The following is a 22,707-nucleotide window of genomic DNA, read 5'->3' as shown; positions in this document are numbered from 1 at the left end:
TTACCTTGAACTGTGAAATCAAGGTTTATGGCCTAACTCCATCATTTCAAATTCTGTGTATGACACTGAAGAAGTTATACCACCTCTCCAGCAGTTACTCATGTGTATCATAGGGATAATAAGGTCATTCATATAAGGTTATAGTGAAGATTATGAGAGATAACACACCTAGAACAAGGCTTATTACAAGGTAGACAAATATTTTTGCTCTTCCTCCTCATAGGGTTTAACAAGGAAAAAAGAACTGTAGTTAGAAAGGATCCTGGGATAGCAATTTCTTCACTAAAGGCAATGGCTTAAAACATCTGCACCCCAATGTTCACTGCAGCACTATTTACAATAGCCAGGACATGGAAGCAACCTAAATGTCCATCGAAGAAGGAATGGATAAAGAAGATGTGGTACATATATACAATGGAATATTAGCCATTAAAAAGGATGAAATAATGCTACTTGCAGCGACATGGGTGGACCTAGAGATTATCACAGTGAAGTCAGTCAGACACAGAAAGACAAATATCACATGATAACACTTACATGTGGAATCAAAAACAAAGGGTACAAATGAACCTATTTACAAAACAGAAATAGAGTCACAGATGCAGAAAACAAACTTAAATTAGGAGATTGGGACTGACACATACACACTACTATATATAAAATAGGTAACTAATAAGGACCTACTGTATAGCACAGGGAACTCTACTCAATACTCTGTAATGACCTATATGGGAATAGAATCTAGAAAAGAGTGGATATATGTTCATGTATAACTGATTCACTTTGCTGTACAGCAGGAACTAACACAACATTGTAAATCAACTCTACTCCAATAAAAATTAATTTAAAAATAAAACATCTGTTCAGGATAAGAAGACAAGTGAGGGAAAAGGAGCGCTCCTCAGGAGACAGAGGTCACAAAGAAAGATCATGACTTGGCTCCAGTCACCTTCTGGGGAATAAAAAGGTGTGATTTACCATTTAATCATCCTTCTCACTTTCATTTTTTTATTTTACAAAACTTTTCACTGGTTCTCAAGAGATTTCATGGTTTTAAACTTATACATTAAGGAGTTATTGCTCATATAACATTATCTTTGCATATAATACACTTTAAAATGCTGATTATAAAGTGTTGTGCCCCATATCTAGGACTACTTTTTTAATAAAGACTTTATTTTCTAGAACCGTCTCAGGCTCACAGCAAAACTGATGGAAAGCACAGAGTTCCCATATGCCCCTTGCCACACGCAGGCGCTGCTTCCCCGAACGTCAACATCACATCGACATCAAAACCCATTTTGTGTTTGATGAATGTATAATGTTTTGATGAATATATAATGACATGTATTTACCATTTTAGATCATACAGTTTAGCTGCCCTAAAAATCCTCTGTGTTCTGCTTATTCATCCTTCCCTCCTCGCAAGCCCCTAGCAAATACTAACCACTAATCTCTTTACTGTCTCCACAATTTTGCATTTTCTAAAATGTCACATAGTTGGAATCATACAGTATGTCTTATTGGCTTCTTTCAGTTAGTAATACTCATTTTAATACTCATTTAATATTCATTTTAAAATTCCTCAAAGTCTTTTCAAGGCTTGAGAGCTCATCTCTTTTTAGTACTGAATAATATTCCATTGTCTGGCAGTACCACAGTTAATAATATTCCATTGTCTGGCAGTTCCACAGTTAATAATATTCCATTGTCTGGCAGTATCCATTCACCTACGGAAGGACATCTTGGTTGCTTCCAAGTTTGATTATCAAGAAAGGTGCTATAAACATCTGTGTGTAGGTTTTTGCATGGATATAAGTTTTCAGCTCATTTGGGGAACTACCAGGGAGTACAACTGCTGTACTGTATAGTAAGATTATGTTTAGTTTTATAAGAAACTGCCAGACCATCTTCCAAAGTGGCTGAACCATTTTGTATTTCTACCAGCATTATAATGAGAGTTCCTGTTGCTCCACATCCTCACCAGCATTTGGTGTTGTCAGTGTTTTGGACTGCAGCCATCCTAACAGATGTGTAGTGGTTTAATTTACAATTCCCTAATGACATATAATATTGAGCATCTTTTTTTTTGATACTGAGCATCTTTTCATATGCTTATTTGCTATCTGTATATCTTCTTTGGTGAGGTGTATGTTCTGGTCTTTTGCCCGATTTTTAATTGGGTTGTTCATTTCCTAATTTGAGTTCTTTGTACATTTTGGGTAATAGCCGATATATCTTGTGCAAGTATTTTCTCCCAGGCTCTGGTTTGTCTTATTCTTTAAATGCTTTCACTTTTCCACTTACTTTCTAACCTCTCCATTCTACTCCAAATTTGTTTCCTTACTAAGTTAATGAAAAATATCTTTCTAAAAAACCATCAGGTATATTTGCTTATTTCAGGTTTGAGAGGACAGCTGAAAAGCTAAAACCATCTTCCTCTCTGGCCCTGGTACAGGAAAGAGAGAAAAGATGAAAGAGCAGCTAGCCTGTGGCAGTTACAAGACGAGCAAGTAAGCTAATCCTTGGGGCCTTCAGAAGGGAAGATAAGGGAACCAGCTAGAGATCAAGAAATGAACCCAAGGGACTTCCCTGGTGGCACAGTGGTTAAAAATCCGCCTGCCAATGCAGGGGACATGGGTTCGAGCCCTGGTCCGGGAAGATCCCAAATGCCACAGAACAACTAAGCCCATGCGCCACAACTAATGAGCCTGCATTCTAGAGCCCGTGAGCCACAACTCCTGAGCCCGCATGTCACAACTACTAAAGCCTGCGTGCCTAGAGCCCGTGCTCTGCAACAAGAGAAGCCGCCGCAATGAGAAGCCCGTGCTCCACAACGAAGAGTAGCCCCCGCTTGCCGCAGTTAGAGAAAGCCCGCACACAGCAACGAAGACCCAATGCAGCCTAAAACTTAATTAATTAATTAAAAAGAAAGAAAGAAAGAAATGAACCCAAGCTCAGGTCCTGAGTCCTGATAATATGTCACAGAGCATGAGTCATCTCACCTGTGAAATGATGTGTGTGTATGTTGTATGTCAAGAGCACACGTAATCAGAAAGGATCTCATATTTGGATGTTTGGTACTATCTACAAGTGAGGTTATTCACGTAGAAAGAGAAATACTGACAAATTGTATATTTAAAATACATATTAATTTTTATAAGCCTTTTATTGTTTAAGTCTACTGGAAGCTTCAAGAACTAGAAATACCCCAGGGCTCTATCCTCCTCTGAGACGTCCTAGTTAGATCATGCGCTCTCTAACCAGAGACTATTAGTACACTGCATACAACGTTTTCAGCTCTTTGGCTGAATTCGTACTCGTGGCCCCTAATTAGCATTCACCGATTGATGGTGAGTCACATCAATAATATGCAAAAATGTTAAGTACAAAATCTTTCTACCCAGGAGAAATACAAAGGTTCCTGGACAGGTCGTAGAAATTACTATCAAAGATGGAAGGCAAAAAGGCAAGCAAAAACCCCCCAAGCAATTTATAACATATTCTGAGCTTATTTTCCTTTCAAATCCATCTTCAAAGTTGTTTAGCTTAATGACAAATCAGAAAGTCTCTTCCTAAGGAAATAGCACATGAAGGCATGAAATATCAAGTTAAAATTCAGAAGCAGGCATTTTTCTACATGAACACAGCTAGGAGCAGTTTCACGGGGGTGGGGGGGGAGGCGGGGGGGTTGTTGGCTGCACCACGTGGTTTTGGGGATCTTAGTTCCCCAACCAGGGACCGAACCCAGGCCGCAGCAGTGGAAGCACTGAGTCTTAACCACTGGACCACCAGGGAATTCCCCTCATATTTTTTATAACTGTCAGATCTAACTGCCCTGAAAACTGAAGTGTCATCTATACCTGTAAAGACATGCTAAACTTAGCCCATCTTCAAGCCTCTGGAATTCCCAAGGACTGAGGCATTATGAAATTGATTGTTATTACTGACTATAATCAGCTATTCTTGGAAACAGCTGACAAAGGGATGCTACATGAGAGAACACCCTGGAATTAAAAAAAGGCATCAAGAAAGGTATTTTCTCCACCAGGTTGTGGTTGAGAAAAGGCATTAGAGTACAGTAATTGGAATGTGGGGTTCTGACAACAGATAAGAGTTCAAGTCTGTAGTCTGCTACTTACTAACTGTAAAACCCTGAGCAAGTTATTTGACCTTCATGTGCCTTAGATTTTTCACCTGTAAAATGAGACTATCACCACGGGTTGCTCCGATCAGTAAATAAGATTATATATGTAAAATATTTAGCAGAGTGCTTGGCCCCAGCAGGTCTCAACAAATGGTAGTAGTCAATACTACTACTGATGTATCAATTACATAACTAAATCCTACTTAAAATAACCACAATCAAAACAGTTCCGGTCTGGAAGACAACCAGGAGGCTGCGTCTTGAGTCTCATTTACACACCCACTAAGAATAGTACCAGAGTTTTACTCATTCAAGGGTCCCGTGAGTGACAACCATCAGATCATTTTCCTTAAGTTTCTTTCCAAAATTATTAGTCAATAATTTTCTCAATAGTGAAGGCCACTCCTCTGTGAAGGCTGTGATTCTAAATCTTTTCCCTACACAATACACCTTAGTGATATACATTCCCACCTCTACTCATAGTTCCACTATACCCACGACTGAGTTGAGCTGAGGGACCCATCGCCAACCATAAAATGGTTACAGTGCTAGAAACACAGTGATGAACAAAATGCATGTACTCTTTACCCTTTGAGAAACTAACTGCCTAGAACAGTGTTCTTTGACCTTTCTTTATCACCCATTTTACATCATGACCTAGTAATATATGTGTGTATTTGTTTGTATATACAAACAGTGACATACATGACTAAAGGTTTCATGAAACAATACTCTTACACTCTGATGTTTTCTAATCTAGAAGTGGTTTTTTTACATGTTGGTTGTGACCCCTAAATTAATTTCTGATACACTAATAGGTCACAATAGTATTTCCACCACTGGAAATACTGTGGTCCATGTGCTATGCCAGGTCTCCTTTCTGCCCTCTGCCCTTTGAGCAATAAATACCACGTTAAAATCCTTATCTAGTCCAATGTGAACACACGACAAAAGTTTAAGTACACTCAGCAAAACATTTTCCTCTGGAAAAAATAAAGTGAAAAGTCTACAATTTTTCTCATGCTAAGATTTTGTATTAGATATTGCTTGTTCTGATGGAAGACAACCAAAAATAATAAAACTTCATGGAATTTTGATGACCCTCTTGTTTATTCTAGGAGGAAGAGAATGGCCAAACTTGGTGCCAAATGGCCTCCAAAACAGGACACATCAAAGCAACCCAGTCAACACCTTTCATTCCCTCTGTCTTGGGGCATCGAAAGTGTTGTAAGAGAAACACTTGCAGACAACAGTTTCTATCGCTAAACTCTGCAGGACAACTCTTCCCAGAACAAAAGACAATAAAGCTTCATTAACGCTGACCTTAGTTATTTGGAATTTGGCATAAAACTTTAAACAATTTTTAGCCACATTTTACCTTTAGCCAGTCTAAGAAGAAAGAGACTGATGAGCAAATTAAGAGCAAGAAGAAGACTGTAAGAAAAATGTTTACCTTATTTGAGAGAATAAACTCCATATAACATCACGGAGCATCAGCACAATAATACCACTGCGATAAATTCTCATTACCAAATCACTTTTATCTACTTGTTAAGGCAGCTTTGGCAGGACTTGCATTTGACGAAACACTCAAACTTGTTCAAAATATTATTTGTACTTCAGTAAAGCTGCATTTACTTTAAAATAGGCTGTGATTCAGAAAAACTTTCAAAATTTTAATGAGTGCCTGAAGTTATTCTGTTAGTAAGCTCTTACAGTATTATACATCTTAATTTTTTTCTTTTTTTTTTTTTGGCCACACCATGCAGCTTGTTGATCTCAGTTTCCCAAACAGGGTCTGAACCTGGGCCGCAGCAGTGAAAGCCTGGAATCCTAACCACTAGACCACCAGGAAACTCCCAGCACCTTCTTTTTTTTTTTTCTTTCTTTTTTTTTTTTTTTTTTTAGTATTTACTTATTTATTTAGCTGCGCCGGGTCTTAGTTGCAGCATGCGGGACCTAGTTCCCTGATCAGGGATCGAACCCAAACCCCCTGCATTGGAAGCACAGAGTTTTAACCACTGGGCCACCAGGGAAGTCCCCACCTTAATTCATGAATACTGCTCTCACAGGCACAAACCTCAGGTCTTTCTATGGAAAGCAGAATGTTCTAGTATTCTGACTCCAACAGTTGGAAAGTTTTATTTTCTTCCACTCAAAATAAATTTATGTTATACAGAAGAAATACTAAGTATTGCTTTATTTTTCTTCATCATGACCCCCATTAAGACAATCCTAGACGTCCCTATTTAAGTGCCATTATACTGAATCTTAAATTCTTAGTTCTTTTTGACTCTAATAAGGATTCGATCTCCCAATAATTTCAAATACTAGGGAATTTTTTTTTAAATTCTATAGTCCCTGAGTTTATACCATAAAATGTGCACTTCCCCAAAATGCCCTGCTTACTAACTGACAATGTTCCTAGTACATTCTTTCCAGTGTATTCTCTATGGTTAAAGGGGAATGGAAGAAAGGGAAAGGGAAGGTGAGAGGGGAGAAGGAAGGGGGAGAAGGGTGGCATGGAAGAGGGGTAGAGGGAGGGGACAAACACCAGATGGTCTTTTACCCAAAATTACGTTTCACACAGGCGCTGAACAATGAGGTTATCATCGTTCTAAACTTATTCACATTAACTCATTGCAAAGATGACAGAAACTTAAGATTAGTGAATCCATACAGGTGCAGTTCTTTAGAAACCAAGATGGACATTATCCAAGAGAAGTGACTGACTGCTGAAGGATTCTGGCTGGGTTTTTTTCCCCCCCAAAGATGAAACGTTTATTTTATTTATTTATTTATTTTGCGGTACGCGGGCCTCTCACTGCTGTGGCCTCTCCTGTTGCGGAGCACAGGCTCCGGACGCGCAGGCTCAGTGGCCATGGCTCACGGGCGCAGCCGCTCCGCGGCATGTGGGATCTTCCCGGACCGGGGCACAAACCCGTGTCCCCTGCATCGGCAGGCGGACTCTCAACCACTGCGCCACCAGGGAAGCCCGAAACGTCTATTTTAACTGGCCACCAGAATATAACCTGATCGCAGGGGCAGATAGGGGAAGACAGCAGAGGAACACTCCAGGAGTAGTTTACCTCCAAACAGTTCTGCCTCTTTTTCAATCGCAGTCATCATCCAGCCATTGCTTTCTGGACGCATGGTCTCCTTAGTGACTAACTCATGATATTTCCATGTCGGATGGAGAGATTTTGTTTCCCAAACTCAACCTTAACAGCCACCAAGGGAACTTGTTAAATATATGGATTCCCAGTCCCACCCCAGACTTACTGAGCCAGAATCTCTAGAGAAGAATCTTAAGTTTCTAAATGATGTCAAATTCGGGCTGTTGGCTTTTTGCCTTTCTGTCAGACAGGATCCTACCAGCACATCAACCAAAGGAGCCATACAGCTGCTCTGATAAAGGACTGATGACTTAAAAATTACAGTTTGGATAGGACTACTAGAAGTTTATTTGAAAAACACAGGACTAATTCCAGTAAGGTAAAGAAGGGGACAGACTATGCTAACAGTAGCCATGAAAAATGTTTGTCTAGGCTCAAATATTCGGCCAATAAGCAGCATAAATCTAGGAGGTGAAATACAACACAAACAGATGGCTGCATTGCCTCTCTGGCACACTAGGGATCATCTGTATATTCTAAACCTTCACATCACCATGGGATCTAGAATTCAATAATCATCCAAAACATGGCATGAGTCCCTAGATACTTTTATATTCTTTGGTCTCTTGAATAATAATAGTTTGGAATGAAGAAGTCTTAAAAGAAAGACCACTAACTCTTTCCTCTACAACATTGAGAGATAAGAAAGGATCAGATGAAAGAGCAAATAATTACCTTCTAAAATTCCCCCTGCCGTTTTCATTTTACTTTTACTCAATACGAATTGTAGTCAAACAAACTTCATCTCTGAATTAGACCATTTAGAAAATAATACAGGAATACACATATCAGGGACGTTAGTCAAGATCTGATTATTCAGCAGTTGTGTCTTCAAGTAACAAGGGCAACTCCAGTCAATTCTCAACAGCAATTTCCTCTGAGGAAACCTTTTCATTTTTTTCTTTCTTCCTTGAGCTCCACCTCTCTCTTCTGGCACATTCTGCTCATCATACAGTACTGTGTACATTTATAGCACTTCATAAATAATAAAAAATAAAATGATGTCTGTAGACCTAGGCCTGGAGGGATCAATTCTTAGGCACAATTCCAAAGGTTAACTTTTAACCATGTGGAAATTATGCTAAATGCCCTCAAATGTAGTGCTGAGATATTCTTATTTTCAAAGCAAAGTATATAATCATAATGTGGAATATAGTTGGCGATTCTGAATGGGTTTAATGTGTCAGTGACTGGAAACTAAAACACTATCTTAATCTATCCATCTCCGCATTATCTAACATCTCTAAAGTTGTAACCACATTTTAAACTAAAAAAATGAATCAATTCTCAGTTTCTCCTGATAGTGGGGGGAAAACCGTAGCGTGGATAATGCAAGAGAGGAAGCCATCCAAAATTATCTGGGATTGTTTTAATATTCATATTTCCTAGGGGGTTTTCTTTAGAGACCGATCAAATTACATTTTTATTAAGCTAGTAATGAAGCTCATGTCATTCTTTAAGTAAAAATACCTGACAACAGGGAAAGGCTCCAGTTCATGTTCAAGTTCCAATTTACCCCAGTGGCCAGCCAGGGAGTTTTGTACGGCAGCAAACAACCAAATAGGTAGATAGCCCACTAACAGCAGTTTCTCCTTCTGCATAATGAGTATAAAACATCTCAACACACTGAAGAGTAATTGAGAATATATCCTATAGCACTTAGCAAATGCAAGGTTTCTACAAAGTTGTGGAATTCCACTTGGAAATTCACCGTTTAGCACATAAGCTTCCCTTTCCCTCGCCACTACGGTCACAAATAAGAAAGTAACAAGATCAGTGTTTCAGTAGGAATTCCAGTCCACTGTCGTCCAGTTAACCACACTCATAACAAGAACTTCAAAATAATTTACATTCCATGTGATGAGTAGCTCTAATAAAATGAGATTAAAAGAAGACAATCTGGATGAAAAGAAACAAGAAAATTGACCAATTTTGTGGTGTTTAGTATCATTTAGCAATAAAAGTCATAGGGAGAAGGGGCAGCAAACACAAAACTCAAGAGCAACAACAAGAAAGCTAGACCACAAGAGATAACGCTCAGCTCACACAATCATCGTGTTTTTAATTGCTTGGTGATAGTTTTCCATTATCTCCTAGTGACTACATGCATTTTTAATGAAGTATACACAACAAAGTTTCTTGACACTGAGGTTATCCTTGAAAAAGAAAAGCTATCCATAAAAGTATATACTGGCAGATCATTAGAAAATACTATGTAATTTTGGAAGAAATAAGGGTCCTATATTTCCCTTTCTGACCATCCACACATTAGTGAGTGTCCTCTAGGTTAAAGCAGAGGAAAGGCCAGGCAAGGGAAATGCTCAGCCTAAAAGAGTAATCAAATGTGTTCTTCACTGCGTAACAGACAGAGAGGAGAAGAAGCAGTCAAAAAAGGAAATCCAAGTTCCTAGCATATTGGAGGGGAAAACAATCAACTGTTAAATCTGGTACATAAACAAGAAGCCTAAAGTGTACGCAGTGGGAGTTTATGTGTTGAAAACACATTATTATATGTGGAGACAGTGACCATGACTCATGGGCACCGAATGAATAGTCATCCTTGACATCGTTAAGTTGCCACAATATCATCTATAATAACATTTCTATTACAACAGAATACTTAAAAATATTATTCTGTTGTTGGATAAAAGGTTGTACATTATTTTTCATTATGATAATCCTCCCCAAATATTGCTATTTAACAAATACTTGGGGACAAATATGATAGGGATAAAGGTTGATTTTTCTCCCCAGGAAACCCGCAGGAATTCCGCAGTCTCCGTTATCAAAAATTTCTGCATCTCTCAGGATTTACCTTTCTTGGATTTGGCGCCAATCTTCAGTTTTGATGGCCAAGCAATCTGCGTATTTGTTTCCTCCATGATCTGTAGCAAAAAATTAAGAGAAAATTATTGATTCAATTAAGAACCTGTACTTACAGATTTTTTTCCCGGAAAAAATTATTTACAAGTCCTTAGGCTCATGTTGATGCAACAAAATGATCTCCTTTTAAAACAATGCGAAAAAAAAAAAAAACCTTGGGGGAAGGAAAGAGATGCATTTTTATAAGCCTTTAATCTATTAGAAATATTCACATATATTTTGTTACTCCCAGCGTTCCTCTCTGTGATGCTCCAGAATTCTAACGTAGAGACGAGACCAAAAAGTACATGAACAAGTAATTAACCCAACTTGTTGCCAAACCATCCAAGATGCTTATGCTGAATAAAGCAATCACCAACAGATTGCAACACACCAAACATGATCCTTGTCATACAGAACGATGTGGGTTAGGCCTTCCTAAATGAAGCTTTTTTTTTTTTTTTCTGGGGGGAAAAAAAAAATTAGCTTGCTTTGGACACATTTGTGTTTCATTAAAACTGATGAAAAGCCTCTAAACGGGACATCACGTCATAAGGCTGCATTTCCCATCATCTTTCGCCTCTCTAAAATGGCATTTTTGCCACAGGTCTTTCGCAGTTACACGCACCTAATGCTGGCCAGAAGGACTTGAGACCCAAACGTGCTGAAGCCCAAGAACAAGTGATTCAGGCGTCCGCAGAGCAAAGGAAGTCGACAGTAAATGTGAGAAAAATGAGTAACCGAGAAAGGCTAATCCTTCATTCTTCTCCACTGTTATCACTTAAATTAGCCTAGTTTAATGTCTACTTTCATACCATGCATATAAAATTCACCCAACAACTGAATAAAAGCAAAGAACTGAACAAATCAGTAGGCAAATGACAGCAACTACCACTTATGGATTTAGAGGTAACTAAACAAATTAATGGTGAAGGCAATGAAACGCATGAACAGCGCAATTAATAAAAAAAAAAGTACCTCCATGTTGGTTACGTTCTGGGCACAAGGCTAAATGGTTAACATGTTAACATGCATCATACTTCACTTAATCCCCTTTATCAGAGCAGCAAAGGGCTTGCAGCAGATGTTTCGGCCTGTCAGCCCACAGATACATTCTTATGCAATCCGCCATAAGTTTTTTTTTAATGTAAGCCAACATTTTTAAATCTGGGAATTTCACAGAGACATTTCTGTTTCTCTGGAAAACGTGGCAGATTTAGCACCTGGAGCCCACATTCCCACATGGCAACACTTGGCTGGCACTGAGGACCAGATGCCCCCTTTAGTCAGGGTCAAGAGATCCTGGGCTGCCCTCCAACCCCCACTGGGTCTCCCACAATGAGATCAGGAGCCACTTACCATTCTCATCACTGTGTCTGTATTACTCACTGGCCATTTATCATGGTGCCTGCACTGCTGTTTTTCTTAACAGAAATAGCTCCCTACACCCATATCTCTATTAAAAATTGAAAAACAAAAGTGAGGTCTTTACAAAGTCAAGGGACTGGCCTGGCCCTGGAGGTTGTTTGCCCCAACTCTCCGGATCTGGCCCCTGCCCCTTCTCCTCCCATCTATGCTGTCCTTGCTCACGTGTTTCATCATCTTCTCCATGAAACTGCTTAGTTAACTGTAAATCTGTATCTTTAGTTTTTATTGGAGTATAGTTGATTAACAACGTTAATTTCTACTGCACAGCAAAGTGAATCAGGTATAAATATAAATATATCCACTCATTTTTGGATTCTTTTCCCATGTAGCTCATTACAAAATACTGAATAGAGCTCCCCATGCTATACAGCAGGTTCTTATGAGTTATCTATAGAGAAAGACAAATACCACATGAAGTCGCTTCTATGTGGAATCTTAAAAAAAGGTACAAATGAACTTATTTACGAAACACAAATAGAGTCGCAGATGTAGAAAACAAACTTACGGGTACCAGGGGGAAAGGGGAGAGGAGGGATAAATTGGGAGACTGGGGCTGACACATAAATCCGTATTTTAAAATAAAATAAATTATTATCACCCCCCTCAACTTCCTCGACTGAGGCCATACAGCCTCCCCAGGAAGGCGCCCAGCGGACCCCCTTCAGGGCCCCAGCTGCCCCCTTCCCCGGCTCCCCCTCCCGCTCGGGCACCCTCCCAAGCAGCTCACTGTGTTCGTTTCCTTCCTAACCCTTACCACAGTCTGAAATTCTCCTGTTTTCTGTGTTTACTTGTTTATAGTTTGTCTCTGCAAAATAAAAGCGCTCTACCCTGCACACAGCAAGCGCAGATCTATTTGGGCGAATGAATCTACATAACACCCTTAGGAAGTGGATTTCTTTATTCCTCTGCTGCTGGGAAGCGGCAGAGTGGGGATAAAAACCCCAGACTGCTGACAAAAACCGTCCTTTTAACCACCATACTGTACTGAATATAGGGCCTCCATCTTTAAAGAATGTGTATATATACATTTGAAAACATGCTTTAGGATTTGTGCAGACTGACTGGTTTTAAGTACCTACAAATATTTGTCAAAAGCCTCCCTAGGTGCACCAAGTGCCAGGACCCATAGCAATGAATAAGAAACAATTCCTGGTGTTCGCGAGCTTACAGTCAAGTCAGGGACACAGACAGACAAAAAAGGCAACTACCTGACAATGGGGTGGGTGCTGGCACAGGGCCAGCTCACAGAGGTGACTCTGGCTCCTATCATGAAAGGTCGGGGTTGGGGGAAGGTTAGTAAAGGGCTCCCCAAAATATAACCTGCAAAGTCACTCAAGTCCTGAAAGCCAAGTTAAAGTAAATTTATGAATGAGTTCATCAGTCACTCAACGAGGGCAGGAAGGCCCATTTAGGAGGGCTTTATCATTGGTCACATTTTATCACCTGTTAGCTCCAGCTACTGTACACATATCCTCATAGTGACTAAAATTAGACTGCGCGTTTTCCTCTAAGGTGACTAAGGCACCTTAAGAGATAAAATGGGAAATTAAGATCTTACTATTTATAATGCTATTGGTGGGGAGGCAGAAAGAAAATAATCTATACACTTTTTGTGAATGAAATAATTTGGCCATTTAATCCAGTAAATTACATCAGGTTCCATAACTATAAGACTTAATAAAGAAGCTTCCTTGTCAAACACAGTTGGAAGACATAACTTCCTGAAATCTTAATCATCTGGAGAGCTTCCCAGAAACCACCCTGAATATGATCATCTCTTTTTATTAAACAGCAATAGAAGGACTTCCCTGGTGGCACAGTGGTTAAGAATCCACCTGCCAATGCAGGGGACACAGGTTCGATCCGTGGTCCGGGAAGATCCCACATGCCGCGAAGTAACAAAGCCTGTGTGCCACAACTACTGAGCCTGTGCTCTAGAGTTCGCGAGCCACAACTACTGAGCCCACGTGCCACAACTACTGAAGCCCACGTGCCACAACTACTGAGCTCGCGTGCCACAACTACTGAAGCCCGCGTGCCTAGAGCCCGTGCTCCGCAACAAGAGAAGCCACCGCGATAAGAAGCCTTTGCATGGCAAGGAAGAGTAGCCCGTGCTCACCACAACTAGAGAAAGCCCGCGCACAGCAATGAGGACCCAACGCAGCCATAAATAAACACCAACAGATGCTCCATAACAGAAAATCATTTGCCACAGAAAATATCCTATTAGCAGGTAACAGCCATCAAGTTGAAATGCCTTCTTTACACACACTCCCTCTAGACTTCACACCAGTCCAGTGTCTCTATTGTGTAGTGAAGTGATGGGGCCCCCAAAAATTACATTCAACCTACCCACATCCACGCTGTCTTTGAGAGGAAGAGACAATATCCTAAGCTTAGTATCCTTAATTCTAAAACCAGAGTTCTATCTTCTATACCACATGATCTCCAAAGTCCAATGACCTGCAATAAATGTCAAATTTTTTAGAGAAAAAAAATTATTAGTTATTGGAATTTGGCACCTGGAGCTGACCTTTCCCATATGACTAGGGAAAAAAAAAAGGCAATTCCATTGACTGTGGCCAGCCAAGGCCAACCTCACAGGTCATTCACCAGGCTGCAGTCCCCACACGGAGCTCTGAATGGATGCCTTCTCCGGCATCCCTTTATAGGCTCATCACTGTGTTGAATCTAGTCATGAAAGGCAGGTGGCTCGAGGATCAAGGACCAGCTCTGCCGCTTGCTAGCTATCATGTTGGGCAAATTACTTTCAGCAGCCTCACTTTTCTCCTCTGTACAATTAATGACTCACGGAGTTGTCGTGCTTCGCTAAGAAAATATGTGGAAAACCCAAAGCACAGAGCGTGGCACGTATCGATTGCTCGGTAATACCGTTGTTGTGTTCATTCCACATTGATGACCTCTGGCCAGGCACTGTCCTAGACACTAGGGATACAAGAGCAAACAAGACCGGGCTGCCCTCCAGGAGCTCGTGGTCTAGCGAGCAGAATACTAGTTAACCCACCATTAGGTACTGGGTGCCAAGCTGCAGAATGGGGAACAGCAACAAGAGCGTACTGAAGGGATCCTAACCCAGCAGTGTACTGTCAGGAAAAGTTATCTCAAGGAAATGCCTATTAACACTGTGACCTAAAGGAGAAGGAAAAGTTGGCTAGTTGGGGAAAGAGGGGAGAAAGTGACCAAGGCAGAAAAGGAGTGTGTGTGTAGAGAGTTCTAGAAGGAAGGAGAGCAGGTACCCTGGAGGGCTGAGGGGTATTCAGTGCAGCAGAGGCGCTTCGAAGCCCCCTCACACCGCCGAGCCAGGGACCTTGTCGTGTGTTTTCTCCAGCTGCCCACGGCTCCGCACACGGGCATGCACAGTAGAGACTTGAAGACACGACACAAAGTCAGCCAGGACCTGTGCTCCGCTATCACCTGCTACAGGTAAACTCTGAGAACCAGCGGGGTAACTACCCACAGGCAGTCAGACTCCCCATAGGAAATTATCAATGAAGCTTTTTTTTTTTTTTTTTTTTTTAGCATCTTTATTGGAGTATAATTGCTTTACAATGGTATGTTAGTTTCAGCTTCACAACAAAATGAATCAGTTATATATATACATATATTCCCATATCTCTTCCCGCTTGCGTCTCCCTCCCTCCCACCCTCCCTATCCCACCTCTCCAGGCGGTCACAAAGCACCGAGCTGATCTCCCTGTGCTATGCGGCTGCTTCCCACTAGCTATCTACCTTACGTTTGGTAGTGTATACATGTCCATGCCTCTTTATCGCTTTGTCACCGTTTACACTTCCCCCTCCCCATAGCCTCAAGTCCATTCTCTAGTAAGTCTGTGTCTTTATTCCTGTTTCACCCCTAGGTTTTTCATGACATTTTTTTTTTTAAATTCCATATATATGTGTTAGCATACGGTATTTGTCTCTCTCTTTCTGACTTACTTCACTCTGTATGACAGACTCTAGGTCTATCCACCTCATTACAAATAGCTCAATTTCGTCTCTTTTTATGGCTGAGTAATATTCCATTGTATATATGTGCCACATCTTCTTTATCCATTCATCCGATGATGGACACTTAGGTTGTTTCCATCTCTGGGCTATTGTAAATAGAGCTGCAATGAACATTTTGGTACATGACTCTTTTTGAATTATGGTTTTCTCAGGGTATATGCCCAGTAGTGGGATTGCTGGGTCATATGGTAGTTCTATTTGTAGCTTTTTAAGGAACCTCCATACTGTTCTCCACAGTGGCTGTATCAATTTACATTCCCACCAACAGTGTAAGAGGGTTCCCTTTTCTCCACACCCTCTCCAGCATTTATTGTTTCTAGATTTTTTGATGATAGCCATTCTGACTGGTGTGAGATGATATCTCATTGTAGTTTTGATTTGCATTTCTCTCATGATTAGTGATGTTGAGCATTCTCTCATGTGTTTGTTGGCACTCTGTATATCTTCTTTGGAGAAATGTCTATTTAGGTCTTCTGCCCATTTTTTGATTGGGTTGTTTGTTTTTTTGTTATTAAGCTGCATGAGCTGCTTATAAATTTTGGAGATCAATCCTTTGTCAGTTGCTTCATTTGCAAATATTTTCTCCCATTCTGAGGGTTGTCTTTTGGTCTTCTTTATGGTTTCCTTTGCTGCGCAAAAGCTTTTAAGTTTCATTAGGTCCCATTTGTTTACTCTTGTTTTTATTTCCATTACTCTAGGAGGTGGGTCAGAAAGAATTTTGCTGTGATTTATGTCATAGAGTGTTCTGCCTATGTTTTCCTCTAAGAGTTTGATAGTTTCTGGCCTTACATTTAGGTCTTTAATCCATTTTGAGCTTATTTTTGTGTATGGTGTTAGGGAGTGATCTAACTTCATACTTTTACATGTAGCTGTCCAGTTTTCCCAGCACCACTTATTGAATAGGCTGTCCTTTCTCCACGGTACATTTCTGCCTCCTTTGTCAAAGATAAGGTGACCATATGTGCGTGGGTTTATCTCTGGGCTTTCTATCCTGTTCCATTGATCTATCTTTCTGTTTTTGTGCCAGTACCATACCGTTTTGATAACTGTAGCTTTGTAGTGTAGTCTGAAGTCTGGGAGCCTGATTCCTCCAGTTCCTTCTTTCGTTCTCAAGATTGCTTTGGCTATTCGGGGTCTTTTGTGTTTCCATACAAATTGCAAAATTTTTTGTTCTAGTTCTGTGAAAAATGCCAGTGGTAGTTTGATAGGGATTGCATTGAATCTATAGATTGCTTTCGGTAGTAGAGTCATTTTCACAATGTTGATTCTTCCAATCCAAGAACATGGTATATCTCTCCATCTATTTGTATCATCTTTAATTTCTTTCATCAGTGTCTTATAATTTTCTGCATACAGATCTTTTGTCTCCTTAGGTAGGTTTATTCCTAGATATTTTATTCTTTTTGTTGCAATGGTAAATGGGAGTGTTTTCTTGATTTCACTTTCAGATTTTTCATCATTAGTATATAGGAATGCCAGAGATTTCTGTGCATTAATTTTGTATCCTGCCACTTTACCAAATTCATTGATTAGCTCTAGTAGTTTTCTGGTAGCATCTTTAGGGTTCTCTATGTATAGGATCATGTCATCTGCAAACAGTGACAGCTTTACTTCTTCTTTTCCGATTTGGATTCCTTTTATTTCCTTTTCTTCTCTGATTGCTGTGGCTAAAACTTCCAAAACTATGTTGAATAAGAGTGGTGAGAGTGGGCAACCTTGTCTTGTTCCTGATCTTAGTGGAAATGCTTTCAGTTTTTCGCCATTGAGGATGATGTTTGCTGTGGGCTTGTCATATATGGCCTTTATTATGTTGAGGAAAGTTCCCTCTATGCCTACTTTCTGCAGGGTTTTTATCATAAATGGGTGTTGAATTTTGTCAAAAGCTTTCTCTGCATCTATTGAGATGATCATATGGTTTTTCTCCTTCAGTTTGTTAATATGGTTTATCACATTGATAGATTTGCGTATATTGAAGAATCCTTGCATTCCTGGAATAAACCCCACTTGATCATGGTGTATGATCCTTTTAATGTGCTGTTGGATTCTATTTGCTAGTATTTTGTTGAGGATTTTTGCATCTATGTTCATCAGTGATATTGGCCTGTAGTTTTCTTTCTTTGTGACATCCTTGTCTGGTTTTGGTATCAAGGTGATGGTGGCCTCGTAGAAGGAGTTTGGGAGTGTTCCTCCCTCTGCTATATTTTGGAAGAGTTTGAGAAGGATAGGTGTTAGCTCTTCTCTAAATGTTTGATAGAATTCGCCTGTGAAGCCATCTGGTCCTGGGCTTTTCTTTGTTGGAAGATTTTTAATCACAGTTTCAATTTCAGTGCTTGTGATTGGTCTGTTCATATTTTCTATTTCTTCCTGATTCAGTCTTGGCAGGTTGTGCATTTCTAAGAATTTGTCCATTTCTTCCAGATTGTCCATTTTATTGGCATAGAGTTGCTTGTAGTAATCTCTCATGATCTCTTTTATTTCTGCAGTGTCAGTTGTTACCTCTCCTTTTTCATTTCTAATTCTATTGATTTGAGTCTTCTCCCTTTTTTTCTTGATGAGTCTGGCTAGTGGTTTATCTATTTTGTTTATCTTCTCAAAGAACCAGCTTTTAGTTTTATTGATCTTTGCTATTGTTTCCTTCATTTCTTTTTCATTTATTTCTGATCTGATTTTTATGATTTCTTTCCTTCTGCTAGCTTTCGGGTTTTTTTGTTCTTCTTTCTCTAATTGCTTGAGGTGCAAGGTTAGGTTGTTTATTCGAGATGTTTCCTGCTTCTTAAGGTGGGCTTGTATTGCTATAAACTTCCCCCTTAGAACTGCTTTTGCTGCATCCCACAGGTTTTGGGTCGTTGTGTCTCCATTGTCATTTGTTTCTAGGTATTTTTTGATTTCCTCTTTGATTTCTTCAGTGATCACTTCATTATTAAGTAGTGTATTGTTTAGCCTCCATGTGTTTGTATTTTTTACAGATCTTTTCCTGTAATTGATATCTAGTCTCATGGCGTTGTGGTCAGAAAAGATACTTGATACAATTTCAATTTTCTTAAATTTACCAAGGCTTGATTTGTGACCCAAGATATGATCTATCCTGGAGAATGTTCCATGAGCACTTGAGAAAAATGTGTATTCTGTTGTTTTTGGATGGAATGTCCTATAAATATCAATTAACTCCATCTCGTTTAATGTATCATTTAAAGCTTGTGTTTCCTTATTTATTTTCATTTTGGATGATCTGTCCATTGGTGAAAGTGGGGTGTTAAAGTCCCCTACTATGAATGTGTTACTGTCGATTTCCCCTTTTATGGTTGTCAGTATTTGCCTTATGTATTGAGGTGCACCTATGTTGGGTGCATAAATATTTACAATTGTTATATCTTCCTCTTGGATCGATCCCTTGATCATTATGTAGTGTCCTTCTTTGTCTCTTCTAATAGTCTTTGTTTTAAAGTCTATTTTGTCTGATATGAGAATTGCTACTCCAGCTTTCTTTTGGTTTCCATTTGCATGAAATACCTTTTTCCATCCCCTTACTTTCAGTCTGTATGTGTCTCTAGGTCTGAAGTGGGTCTCTTGTAGACAGCAAATATATGGGTCTTGTTTTTGTATCCATTCAGCCAATCTGTGTCTTTTGGTGGGAGCATTTAGTCCATTTACATTTAAGGTAATTATCGATATGTGTGTTCCTATTCCCATTTTCTTAATTGTTTTGGGTTCGTTATTGTAGGTCCTTTCCTTCTTTTGTGTTTCTTGCCTAGAGAAGTTCCTTTAGCAGTTGTTGTAGAGCTGGTTTGGTGGTGCTGAACTCTCTCAGCTTTTGCTTGTCTGTAAAGGTTTTAATTTCTCCATCAAATCTGAATGAGATCCTTGCTGGGTAGAGTAATCTTGGTTGCAGGTTTTTCTCCTTCAACACTTTCAATATGTCCTGCCACTCCCTTCTGGCTTGCAGAGTTTCTGCTGAAAGATCAGCTGTTAACCTTATGGGGATTCCCTTGTGTGTTATTTGTTGTTTTTCCCTTGCTGCTTTTAATATGTTTTCTTTGTATTTAATTTTTGACAATTTGATTAATATGTGTCTTGGCGTATTTCTCCTTGGATTTATCCTGTATGGGACTCTCTGTGCTTCCTGGACTTGATTAATGATTTCTTTTCCCATATTAGGGAAGTTTTCAACTATAATCTCTTCAAATATTTTCTCAGTCCCTTTCTTTTTCTCTTCTTCTTCTGGAACCCCTATAATTCGAATGTTGGTGCGTTTAATGTTGTCCCAGAGGTCTCTGAGACTGTCCTCAGTTCTTTTCATTCTTTTTTCTTTATTCTGCTCTGCAGTAGTTATTTCCACTATTTTATCTTCCAGGACACTTATCCGTTCTTCTGCCTCAGTTATTCTGCTATTGATCCCATCTAGAGTACTTTTAATTTCATTTATTGTGTTGTTCATCGTTGCTTGCTTCATCTTTAGTTCTTCTAGGTCCTTGTTAACTGATTCTTGCAATTTGTCCATTCTATTGTCCATTCTATCTCCAAGATTTTGGATCAACCTTACTATCATTATTCTGAATTCTTTTTCAGGTAGACTGCCTATTTCCTCTTCATTTGTTAGGTCTGGTGGGTTTTTATCTTGCTCCTTCATCTGCTGTGTGTTTTTCTGTCTTTTCATTTTGCTTATCTTACTGTGTTTGGGGTCTCCTTTTTTGTAGGCTGAAGGTTCGTAGTTCCTGTTGTTTTTTGTGTCTGTCCCCAGTGGCTAAGGTTGGTTCAGTGGGTTGTGTAGGCTTCCTGGTGGAGGGTACTAGTGCCTGTGTTCTGGTGTATGAGGCTGGATCTTGTCTTTCTGGTGGGCAGGTCCACGTCTGGTGGTGTGTTTTGGGGTGTCTGTAGACTTACTATGATTTTGGGCAGCCTCTCTGCTAATGGGTGGGGTTGTGTTCCTGTCTTACTAGTTGTTTGGCATAGGATGTCCAGCACTGTAGCTTGCTGGTCGTTGATTGAAGCTGGGTGCTGGCGTTGAGATGGAGATCTCTCGGAGATTTTTGCTATTTGATATTATGTGCAGCTGGGAGGCCTCTTGTGGACCAGTGTCCTGAAGTTGGCTCTCCCACCTCAGAGGCACAGCACTGAGTCCTGGCTGCAGCACCAAGAGCCTTTCATCCACAGGGCTCCTTAATTTGGGATGATTCGTTGTCTATTCAGGTATTCCACAGATGCAGGGTATATCAAGTTGATTGTGGAGCTTTAATCCGCTGCTTCTGAGGCTGCTGGGAGAGATTTCCCTTTCTCTTCTTTGTTCTGACAGTTCCCAGGGGCTCAGCTTTGGATTTGGCCCCGCCTGTGCGTGTAGGTCGCCGGAGGGCGTCTGTTCTTTGCTCAGACAGGACGAGGTTAAAGGAGCCGCTGATTCGGAGGCTCTGGCTCACCCAGGCCGGGGGGTAGGGAGGGTCACGGAGTGCGGGGCGGGCCTGCAGCGGCAGAGGCCGGCGTGACGCTGCAGCCTGAGGCGCGCCGTGCGCTCTCCCGGGGAGCCGTCCCTGGATCCCAGGACCCTGGCAGTGGCGGGCTGCACAGGCTCCCCAGAAGGGCGTGTGGCTAGTGACCTGTGTTCGCACACAGGCCTCCTGGCGGCGGCAGCAGCGGCCCTAGCGTCCCACGTCCGTCTCTGGGCTCCGCACTCTTAGCCGCGGCTCGCGCCCGTCCCTGGAGCTCTCTCAAGCAGCGTTCTTAATCCCCTCTCCTCTTGCACCAGGAAACAAAGAGGGACGTAAAAGTCTCTTGCCTCTTCGGCAGGTCCAGACCCCTCCCCGGACTCTCTCCCGGCCAGCCGCGGCGCACCAACGCCCTGCAGGCTGTGTTCACGCCGCCAACCTCAGTCCTCTCCCGGCGCTCCGACAAAAGCCGGAGCCTCAGCTCCCAGTCCCGCCCGCCCCGGCGGGCGAGCAGACAAGCCTCTTGGCTGGTGAGTGCCGGTCGGCCCGATCCTCTGCGCTGGAATCTGTCCGCTTTGCCCTCCGCACCCCTGTTGCTGTGCTCTCCTCCGCGGCTCCCAAGCTCCCCCACTCCGCCTCCCGAAGTCTCCACCCGCGAAGGGGCTTCCTAGTGTGTGGACACTTTTCCTCCTTCACAGCTCTCTCCCGCTGGTGCAGGACCCGTCCCTATCCTTTTGTCTCTGTTTAGTTTTTTCTTTTGCCCTAACCAGGTACGTGGGGGGTTCCTTGCCTTTTGGGAGGTCTGAGGTCTTCTGCCAGCGTTCAGTAGGTGTTCTGTAGGAGTTGTTCCACGCGTAGATGTATTTCTGGTGTATCTCTGAAGCTTTTTAAACCAGCCCCTCTGGTGACTCCAAGTCAGTTCCCACAGCTCAGACATTGCACACTGGTCATTGGTTTTCACCTCAGCCAATTACGGGAGCAGCACTAGCAGAAGAGCAGAGTAGCAGTAGGGCGCATGCTCAGGAGGAGGCAGCGGAAGCGCAGTTCTCCCCTGGGGGTGTGGGTGGAGACTGCTCCAGGAATCCCAGGACTGAAGCCGAGTTACTGCAACAGGGGGCTGACACGCAAGTCCCCTGGTAGAAGCAGGATACAGGTGGGGGTCGGGGAGTTCAAAAGTCAGAAATCTCGGCACGCAGCAAGTCCGAGGCTCTGTCTCTACCATGTTATGCTTAAAAAGATGTCCTAAATGGTCATCAAGTATTGTAGATAGGGAAACTGGAAAAGGTGAGGTCAGGAAGCTTGTGGCTGAAATTAGAGAAGCCACAAAACCTCTCGGAAAAAAATGACTATCTTACATCTCAAAAAAAAAAGAAAAAAAAATCCTAAAGTGAGTTCCATCGAGTTTTTTTTTTTTTACTCTTATCATGGCCCCTGTTTCCACCTTCACAAAACCAAAGCTTAAACAACGAACTACTAATTTTGAATCATGCTCTATAAACATCAAATCACACCTTAAATATTTTAAATACTTGTTTTAACTCATAATTCTGGATGTTGTAACCTTAATAAAGCAGCTAATGAATGGAGGTCAGAGATAAAGCTAGGATTTCTCCTAGAGGCAAAAAAAAAAAAAAAAAAAAAAAAAAGA

General features: G+C 41.1%; 1 protein-coding gene across 5 annotated transcripts in view; it reads right to left on the bottom strand.

Moving 5' to 3' along the window:
- Positions 1–22,707, bottom strand: part of BICC1 (BicC family RNA binding protein 1) — a 307,358-nt gene that overhangs the window by 112,563 nt on the left and 172,088 nt on the right. For all 5 annotated transcript variants that reach the window (XM_027091823.1, XM_027091822.1, XM_027091821.1 and 2 more), the window contains one exon: positions 10,139–10,208. In XM_027091823.1, the coding sequence (XP_026947624.1) occupies positions 10,139–10,208 (70 nt within the window). The remainder of the gene's footprint in view (positions 1–10,138; positions 10,209–22,707) is intronic.

This window comes from Aethalodelphis obliquidens, unplaced genomic scaffold (assembly GCF_003676395.1).
Source record: "Aethalodelphis obliquidens isolate GAN/ISIS:26980383/991018 unplaced genomic scaffold, ASM367639v1 scaffold73, whole genome shotgun sequence".
NCBI classification, from domain to species: Eukaryota; Metazoa; Chordata; class Mammalia; order Artiodactyla; family Delphinidae; genus Aethalodelphis; species Aethalodelphis obliquidens.
This window is presented reverse-complemented; position numbering and strand designations above follow the sequence as displayed.